The sequence below is a fragment of the Mirounga angustirostris genome, unplaced genomic scaffold, assembly GCF_029215605.1.
Source record: "Mirounga angustirostris isolate CCGP_5_RB_7025 unplaced genomic scaffold, mMirAng1.0.hap1 SCAF_2, whole genome shotgun sequence".
Classification (NCBI taxonomy): domain Eukaryota; kingdom Metazoa; phylum Chordata; class Mammalia; order Carnivora; family Phocidae; genus Mirounga; species Mirounga angustirostris.
In genome coordinates this window covers 174,347,775-174,358,100 of record NW_026991710.1, presented here as the reverse complement: position 1 = coordinate 174,358,100, position 10,326 = coordinate 174,347,775, and the positions used below count along the sequence as shown (strand labels likewise).

General features: G+C 34.6%; 1 protein-coding gene across 1 annotated transcript in view; it reads right to left on the bottom strand.

Annotated features, from left to right (window-relative positions):
- The window catches only part of TEX15 (testis expressed 15, meiosis and synapsis associated), a 72,694-nt gene that overhangs the window by 6,074 nt on the left and 56,294 nt on the right, over positions 1–10,326 (bottom strand). The window contains exons 7-8 of the mRNA XM_045879294.3: positions 2,648–10,002; positions 1,279–1,337 (exon numbers count right to left, since the gene is read on the bottom strand). Coding sequence (XP_045735250.2) covers positions 1,279–1,337; positions 2,648–10,002 — 7,414 coding nt within the window. The remainder of the gene's footprint in view (positions 1–1,278; positions 1,338–2,647; positions 10,003–10,326) is intronic.

The window sequence follows — 10,326 nt, the reverse complement described above, 5'->3', positions numbered from 1 at the left end:
TATAATTAAAGCAGCAGAACCAAGTAAGACAGAAATGAGAATGCTCATCTTTTTTTTCTATATTACCCATTTTCTTTCATAAAATGGAAAAAAAATTGGACAAAATGAAGCTTGTCATAAATTGAAAATCTTAGAGAGCTGAATGAAATGAGATGGTCAAAATGTCCAGTGGTGCCACTTCATGTCAGAATGAAAAAATACAAACCATGTCGGAAGTTTTTCATAAAAATAATTCAGTTTAAAGAACTAGCCTTTAGGGGCGCCTGGGTGGCTCAGTTGGTTAAGCGACTGCCTTCGGCTCAGGTCATGATCCTGGAGTCCCGGGATCGAGTCCCATATCGGGCTCCTTGCTCGGCAGGGGGTCTGCTTCTCCCTCTGACCCTCCCCCCTCTCATGTGCTCTCTCTCTTCGCATTCTATCTCTCAAATAAATAAATAAAAAATCTTAAAAAAAAAAAAAAAAAAAAAGAACTAGCCTTTAGTTTGAAATCATGTTCCTCCTATATCATGCTGTTAAACATCTTTTATGAAACTGTAGTATATTTATAATATATGGATGTTGATGAATAAATCCCCATTTAGTAATATAAGTTAGCAATTTTTTTTTTTTTTTTAAGATTTTACTTATTTGACAGAGACACAGCGAGAGAGGGAACACAAGCAGGGGGAGTGGGAGAGGGAGAAGCAGGCTTCCCGCTGAGCAGGGAGCCTGATGCAGGGCTCAATCCCAGCACCCTGGGATCATGACCTGAGCCGAAGGCAGATGCTTAACGACTGAGCCACCCAGGTGCCCCAAGTTAGCAATTTCTATCTTTTTAACCAATTTTGAAATCTGACTGGTCTATAGTACCAAGTTTAAAAAAGCTCAATCTAATCACTTGTCATATTATCTCCTTTTTAGCAAACCACTTTACTAATCCCCATGAATTCTTTAAGCAATGTCTGTCAAATATGAATTTTACTTTATTCTATAAAACATCACTATTCTCTAACTTACTACTACTTCTACCACTACTTAGAATCTCCTTACCCTTTAAATCACTGAGAAAACACATTTTACAGGATTATACCTTCAATACTTACAGAACGAAGTTCAAATTCCTTAAACCTTAAAGCACTGCATAATCTGAAACCTTATTCTCCCTCTTAACCTTTTTCTTGTCCTCTAAATTACATGTATGATCCAACAGAGGTATATAAATAAATGTTAGTATTGTTCCTTAATATGTGCTTAATTTTGTTTAGTTTGCCTTCAGATAGGGCTGATGGCAACTCTTACCTTGGATGCTCGAATGTTGCCTCTTCTCTGTTGATTTTTGTGACATCTTTCATGTCAACCTATGTTTAAAAGTTACAAAGAAAACCTACATTGGTAATGGTATAAAATACAATATAAATATTATTTTCACATCAGATACAATTGCTTGTTGTGTCATCATCTAAAATGCTCGGTCTAAAACTACATTCATTGGGCGCCTGGGTGGCTCAGTGGTATTTAAGTATTATCCTCATTTTACTCTTGATGTGGCGTACACAACTTGTATTCTTATTGGAAGTATGCTTACAAACTGGTTGTTTAGTAAGCATTTTTCTATAAACAGTGAAATAAATGATTGGTTTCCTGGTCTCCAGAACTAGTTTAACTAACAAATGCAATTACAGTAACCCAAGAAAAAATTCCTACTTTTCATTTTGCATATAGGATTCTCTTTACTTCTGAACTGAGAAATTCTCAAAAAATTTTAAGAGAAGGCTCTGAGAGTAGGTTGTTAGGTTAGTATGGGCTCTGGAGCTAGACTCCCTTGGTTTTACATCTGGGCTCACCCATTTACTAACTCTGTGACCCTGGGAAAGTTATTTAACCTTTCTATACTGTTTTATACCTTTAAATAAGATAATAATTGTACCTACATCATAAAGATTTTGTGAAAGATCAAGAAGTTAATATTTGTGCAATCATTAGAACAGTGCCGGGTACAAAATAAATGTTTTCTATAATTTGTTAAATAAAATGTGTTTATGTAGGACTTCTTGTAACTCCTTCATAATCATCTATTTAAAAATATTTGTCCTATTTTTCCATGTGGATGATAATGGTCAAGAACACAGGCTCCATTAGCCAGTTTTTAATATTTACTACATTAAGTATAGTCTTATTATATAGAAGCTACTTAATAAATTACTAACTTACATTCACATAAATTGGACTACCCCTTAAGAAGTTATATAAATTTATACCCTTCCAAGAAATATCTTCTAAATTAAATAATTTTTAGTTTAAAAGTAGACATTTGCAAGGTGTTTCTCATACATAGACTATCATGATTCTATATATGAGAATATATAGAATTCCTATTATCTAAAATATAGATAATAGGAACTATTTAATCCAATTCTTTTTTTTTTTTAAAGTAAGCTCTACATGCATCGTGGGGCTTAAACTCATGACCCTGAAATCAAGAGCTGCATGCTCCACTGACTAAGCCAGCCAGGTACCCCCCAATCCAATTCTTTAGTTAGTAAATTCATTTTGCAAGGCAATATTCAAAGCATTCTCAATTTTTACCAATCTGCAAACTACCTGTTTGAAGAGCAGACTTGTTCTCAAAAGTAATACTTACATAGGTTTTGTTTCAAACATTTGTTACCTTTTGTTTTTTACAGCTGGAAACAGTAGTGTTTTCCTCTTGTTCCTGAGAGTCTTCACATTTGTCTACAGTGATAGATCGTTTTTTAGAGGAATTTGAAACATTTTTCATTATGCACTCTGAAATTGAGGGCACCTTCATAAAAGTACTAGATTTATTGATACTCTTCCTAGGTTTTACATGCATATTCATTTTTTCTTTTCTCTTCAGTTGGAAAGTCTTTCTGTTATGTAGCATTTGGCACAGAATAAAGGAAATGGTTAATTCGGCATTTTCAGCACATATTATCTTCATATGTTCAATAGTTTTCATGACTTTCATAATATGAGCCATTTTCCCTAAATCTTTCTGAGGGGCAGCCATTGTATTTTTGAGCAGTGTAGAAAACTGATTGTAGTTGTATTCTAACTCTGTCATAGTGCTTCCATAATTTATGGATGCTATATACGGCACAAAGTCAATATATGTAGAAATGGAATACTCAGACTTCTTTATAAGTTTTTTTATTTCGGAAAGTTCTTCAAGTTCTCTTGAGAGCAAATGAAGAGCATATGAGCAATTAACTGCTTCACTATATTTGTAAATAATATCCAGATCTTTCTTAAGTTCAGAAATAGCAGTCTCTATGACCTTCCAAAGGCAATCTGTTGAGTTATCTTTAAGAAATGAAAAAGGAGCCATTTTTTCTTGGCAGCAAACCAGGTCAGGAAGAAGTGACAAATCAAACCAAAGCATACCTCGAAACCTCTGTTTGTCTAGTTTCTTTGCCATTGTGTTTTTAAGAAAGTGAACGGTTTCTGAAAGCATGACAATTTCAATATAGGTTTCAATGGCTGCAGGTTTTAAAATTATGGCCCCATGGTTGTGGTTTCTCACCATGTCCAAAACATTTTCTTCCGTGATAAAAATATTATCTATGTTCTCTTCTTGAAGCATCTGAAAATATTTTTTTAAAATTTCTAGGTGTTCAGTACATCTCAAAGTGAGTTCCTGTAATTTCTTAGAGTCTGCAAATTCAGCCTGATCCAGTATTTCACTAATACAACAGATATCTGGGTGTGAAAGCAAAGTACTGTTAAACCTACAGTCTTCTATGTTAACTGTAGCTTTGTTTATTAGATCATCTGTATCATCAGTATTCTCAAGCCCAATACTGGAAATTTGTTCACTGCTTAAATCTTTAGACAGCATATCATATATCTTTTTCAACTTAGAAAAAGCATACTGATTCATTTTGAGTGGCATTTCTTTATCCTTCTTTCCTGAGTATTTTTTGCTGAAAGACTGTCTCCTCTCTTTCCAAACAAGACTTTTTGCAGCATCAAAAAAGATATGTTCCAGGCCATAAAGAGATATTTTAATACTTACTGCCTCACTGTTCTTAATAAAATTAACTTTTGAGGAGATCATTTCTATGATAATCCATAAATGGTCTTCTTTTCCTGGATAGGAATCAACTTTAGGAGAGTCCCCATACATACCAATCAGCTTTAAAGTACTTTTTCTTAAGGTTTCTAGGTCTCCCAAACTATCTCCAAAGTTAACTCCACAGGTAAATGGAACAGAAAGAGAAAAGTCAAAGCAATCAGAACAACGTTTCATTATTGCTTCACACTCATTAATCTGTCGTTTGCATTTTAAGAATGCATAGTATGAATTGTTTTCCCTTTTGGTTTCTTCAAACAATTCAATTAATTGATCATGATAGTTTTGCAACTCACAGAACGCATTATATTTTAACCTTCCTTGAAAAGCAGGATAGAAATTGGATTGTTGTTGAAATCCACGTGGTCTACTGAGCAGCTCACCATACAATGTTTCATCATACCAAAGCAAGCTTCGGAATGTTGGTTCACCTCCTAAGAGCCTTTTTTTGTTTTCAATGAATTGAATAGTTTCCATTATCATTTGGAGTTCTACCAAGGAGTCAACAGCACATGGTTTTAATTTGTGTTTGCAATTATTCCACAGGTGTTGTTCTACCAATAGTTCTCTTGAAATCAGAATTTGTTCATGAGAACATTCCTGTTTTCTTTCAAAAGCTTCAAGAAATAAAGGGAGAATATTTTGACAAGCCTTAGTTTCTTCCTGTAGAATCCGCAAAGATGATGTTTCATCTGCCCTTCTCAAAATCTGAGCTAGCCTAGCTATAAGAGCTGAATGATTAGCTGAGCAATGTTTTTCTTTTAATCCATTAATGTTTGCTGTAGGCTTCTCCTGAGGAGTAGAGGCTTCAGAGGTTTGAGAGTGCATATGTAAAACAGGCCTATGATTCACTCCTATAATGCCTGGTTGGGAATTACAGGCTATTTCTGAATGCAATGCAGAGTCAGAGTCAGAGTTATTATTAACTTTAACTCCCCCTTCTTTCTCTCTTTTGCTAAGATGATTAGAAACTGGGTTATTCAAAGAGACTGCCTCAGTAATATCTTCAATGCTTGGATGAGAATCAATCACATTATTTTTAATTCTTTTCTCTCTTAAGTAGGAGGATTCTTCTAAGATCTTATTCTTTTGATTTTTGTTCTCAGTAGCAATGGATCCTTCAGTCATGCTTTTTTTGTGAAGTGAATCTTTTGCTTTTTCTGCTTGTTTAACTTTCCACATTTTTCTGTCCTGAATGTCTTTCTTTGCCATATATTTTTTTGAAGAACCCTTTATATTATCTTTTATGAGCAAAGAACTATCATTGGAAAATAGATTCTTCATTGCATTTTTCCTACAGCTTTTACTTTCTTCAGTTACTAATTTGAGACCCAACTCAGAATTCTCAAGAACATTTGATTCATTTGTATCTATACAGAAGCAATTACTTGAAGAGCATTGTTCTGCTTTTAGAAGTTCCCTTCCACCACATCCTGGCTGACAGTGTGGTACATTGGTGGATGTTGCAAAAGAATCTACAGAAAAAGTTCTCTGTTTATCCAAATAAGATTTTGAAGATTCTCCTTCACTATCTGTTATTGGAGTGGTTGGTAACCATTGAGGAACACTGTTATACTTTTTGTGGGTTATCAGAGTTGGATTTAATGGGTCCATAAGGATGTCTCCTGAAATAATGCCTGGTTTGGAGCTCTGAATGGGAGCTGTCCATTCTTCTATAGGACAATTTACTTCCAGGTTTCTTTTATAACCAGATAAAATAAGGTTATCCGGTTTATAGATATCAACATTTAAAAAGTGCTTCACATTTGATTCTAAAACTGAAATAACTATGTCAGTTTTTACCTTTGTGTGCGTTATACAAGTTGCATCATAATTTTTGTCTCTGCTAAAACTTACGTTGTTTTCTTTTATGCAAGATATCGAATTACTCTTATTTATTATTTTATTAGTCTCAGAATTACTTTCTTTCATTGCATCCTTAATTTTATTATTTGCTGAATGGTTCTCAGGCTTTTCGTATTTACTAATGTTAGATAAAAAGTTTGTGCCAATTTGATTTTCTTTTTTAGTTAGTTTCTCATCTGGGCAGGATGGGGAAAACAGACACCCAGTTTTTCCAGAAAATGGCCGAAGTTCTGATGATCTTAGACTTTTCATACTACTCTTGTTAAAAGCTGAAGGACTTGTACTTTGGGCTGTAGAGCACAGGGCTAACTGTGATTCAGGATACTCTTGATCACAAAATTCTCTCACATGAATAGTGGTATGACTTCTGGAGACACTGCTGGCCCTATTTTTCTTAGAAAGGCACTCTGTGATTCTCTCTCTCCTTGCTTTGTAAGACTTGTGCTTTGATACGTGAGTTAATGATTTATCCACTTCAAATCCCAAAGCTCTTTTCTCTCCTAGCTTGTCATATTTTCTTTTTGACAAAAAATGTTTAGTGGAATAATATCTTCTTTCAGACACAGAGCTATAACCTTGAAGGTCACAACTTTCCCAGAAATTATTGCATATTATTGCATATGATTTTGGTAATGGGCCCTTCCTTTTTTCTCCTACTTTAGCTATAAGTTGCAAAGACGTGTGAACTTTCCTATGAGCTTTTTTTAAGTGAAGAACGGCTCTGTCAAGTTTTCTGGAAAGGCGTTTGCTTTTGCATAAAGATGCTTCACTATTTAGAATATCTAGGACACTCCTAATGTGTTTTTCTGACTTCGAAAAGGTTTTAATTCGTCCTTGGGATAATGAAGAAAAACATTCAGATGAGTCTTGACTGGTTAGCCTCCTCTTCTTTCCATAAATTTCATGATGTCTTAAATCCTTATGTGGCGTGTTCTCAACCCTAAAAGGTATATTTGGTTTTCTTTTGCTAATTCTTGATTCTGTGTCCTTTTTACGTCTAGTATTGTTACCATCAGTTTTTGACTTTGTCAAGGAACAACTTCTTTCATTATTTAATGCTGTGACATTAGAGGGTTCAGTAAGCAAAGGTCCACTGTTTTGTTTTTCAGAAGCATGATTCCCTTGTGTATTATGATTCACGTCAAGAGAAAGTGAGATTTCAGATTTACTCACTAGTCCTGATTCTGGCCTTGTATTACCAAATTCATCTTCACATGGAGAATGTGAATTTTCACCAGAACACTGGGAATACATTTCAAATCCTGGCACTTCCCCCTCATCTATTTCTGGTTCTGTGGCTTTAGTTATGTTTTTGCAAAAATTATCTTTCAATGCAGGGGATTCAAAAGTGGGACTGAATCCTGGCATAAATGTATTAGTGATTTTCACTTGTAAATCTGGAAGTAAAATTGGATTGAAGAGCTCTGCTTTGTCTTTTTGTGGAGAGGAATAAAAACAATTACTTTCCTCAGAGTAATGTTGATCATTATTCTCCCTTCCTCTGGAGCTTTTCAAAACTTCCCTCTCCCCATTACTGCCTCCCAACAGACCTTCCCAATCAATACGAGACTTTAGAGCCTCATATGAGGCCTCAAATTCTTCATACAGAACATTTCTATGGCCAGGAGTATCTTGTTGAATTAGAAAAACATCATCACACTGTTCCGATCCCACTTCAATATTATTTTCCAATTCAAAACTATGAAGAACTGAGCTGTCACTTACTGACTGATGAAATGAGTCATGTAATTTATTGTTATCCATATCCATTTCATGATCAGAAACCTTATGTTTTACTAACAAACCAAAATCTAGACTCTCAGAAGAACAAGTTTCTTTAATCTGGTATCTTTGGTGATCTTCATGATTTGTGCCTAATGTAGGCGGCATATTATCAGCTATCTGTACCGCAGCATTTGAGGCTACATGCACTGAAGATGCTGCAATTTTGGGAAATGCTGTGGAAGCCAAATGCTCTACACTTCTACCTGTATTTTGAGTATCTTTTTGTTTTATGGCAGTGATAGTATCTTCATTTTCTAAAAATGTAGTTTCTGTTGATATATATCTTTTCCGCCAAGTCAAATTAAATGTACAAAATTCTTCAGAACTCAGAATTTCTACATTGTTGTAATTTTTGTTCTCCCTTCTTTCATCTATATTGGCATAATTTTTGTTTGTATTAAAACCCTGCTTCTCATCTTCATATATATCTACTCTGTTTTCTGTAGACAAAGCAACGTCTTCCTCTTTAACCCCATTTTCATTTTCTTTATCATTATCTCCTTGTTCTTTGAGATCAATATTCAGGTGTGTATCATTGTACAACTCTGCACTACAGAATAGAGTATGACCTTGACCTTTATCAGCATTTTGAAAAGTTTCTCTGCAGTCTCTCTGCATGTTCTCCAATGACACTGGATCATTCTCATTTTTCCTATGGACACATATATGTTCTCCAGCTATGCTGCAATCTGAATTGTCACGAGTTGTTTCAATGTCATGAGATGAAATAACTCTATCAATTGGCAGTTCTTCGGCCTGGGGAATGTCATTTGCTTCTTGGAAAGCATTAGTCATAATGCTAACACAGTTTTGATTTGGTTTTTCCAATTTTAGTTCCATTAGTTTTTGAGAAATTGCAAAACTTGTATGAATGTTATTTTCATACTCCAAAGAGGGTTGAGGATGCTTTTGTGAAATCTCCACTCTTGGAGTAAGATTGCTTTGTAATTCCAATGCTAGATGATCTAGCTCGTATTTATCCTTTGTGGTAGATGCAGAAGATTTTGGGATTTCTAATTCTTGGGTAATTGATATTTGATCACAATTTTTTCCAAAAGAATACAGACTCTCATTCTCTTTGTATTCTTGGTACAAAGAAATGTAATTATCTATTGGACTGATTTTTGCTTCATTAGTAAAATCAATTTCTTTCCACAAAATTTGCTTTTCTCCATGTTCGGAATTATCTTTTGGGCCAGTGAAGTCTCTCACTTTTCCAATATTTTGAATGTACCCATGTATGCTTTCTTTCCTTTGGAGAGGAAAAACTGTAGACATTTGCTGACCAGTCTGATATACAGTTTCTAAATTAGAAGACCATGATTCTTGAGAAATGTGACTACTATATCCTTTTGTACAAGTATTCACTGATTCATAAGAGTTATGTGGTTCACCTTTTTCTTCAGTTAAAAGTGGGATGTTGCTTCTCTGTTGGGATCTCTGGACTTCTTCCTCACTGTGTTTTTGGTTCTCAACTTCTGAAACTACATTGGACAAACACATTGGAAAGGAAAAATTGTCTTGGCCTTTACACTGTCCTGCCATGGTAATTTTATTGGGAGTTGTATAATCATTGTTTTTAGAGCCCAAGTCGTGAGCCTGTGACTGTGAATCATCAAAAGAAATTTTGAAGCAAGGGGCGTCCGAACAATTAGTAAGAATAGAATGATCACCAGGCACAACTTCAGATGAGGAGGCAGAATTATTTGGCTTAGATGGTAGGTTTATTTCTGAATTAAAATCTAAACTCTTCTCAAGTGGCAAAATCTCATTTAAGCCTGCAATATTATTATGTTTTCCTATGCTTTCTTCTTTCCTCATCAGTCTTGGGTCTTTAATGAGTTTTGAAGTAATAACTGTGCTTGAGCCAGTATTGTTATGAAGGGGAAAAGCAGCAGAAACACCACTTAAAACATTTTTAAGCTGTGTCAAATTTAACATGAGGTCCCCATTAACACTTTTTCTGGTATCACTGGGAAAAAATGAAGGACGTGAATCATATATATGTACTTGAGAAGTGTCTCTACATTCTGCTAAATTGTGCTCCATCTGTCCACTGTATGTTTCATGTACAGAAATGTTTCCATTTTGCACATTTCCATAGGAATTAGAAATATTTGCATTGGAAGGATTTATCTCTGAATTTAGGGCCCTGCAAGAACAGTTTTCCTGAACAAATGGATCTACAGGTTTCCTGAAATGCTCAAAGATGACAGTAGCATCTTTTCCTTTTCCAATTCTTTTGGCCACTGTACAGTTATTCAGAGAGCACGTTCTTTCTGTGGAAATAATAAAAAAAATAAGAAAAAATAGGAAGGAAAAGGGTTTCTACATTGAACTCTTAATATAAGTAAGCTATGTCACAACTGGTTTTAACTGAAAGTTCATTATGATTATGATTAAAGTAGGTCTCATCAGAAAAAGGAGAGAAGAGGATGAGTGATAAACCAATAAAATAGAAATGATGCAACATGGAACTCTGTCCTGGACCCCTTAATAAAAAAAGTATTTACCATAAAAATCTGAATTCTGGCAAATACAAAGAAAGAGAAAAATTAAAAAGGATTAAAAGTATGTTGCTGAAAAACAAGATATTTCTTATA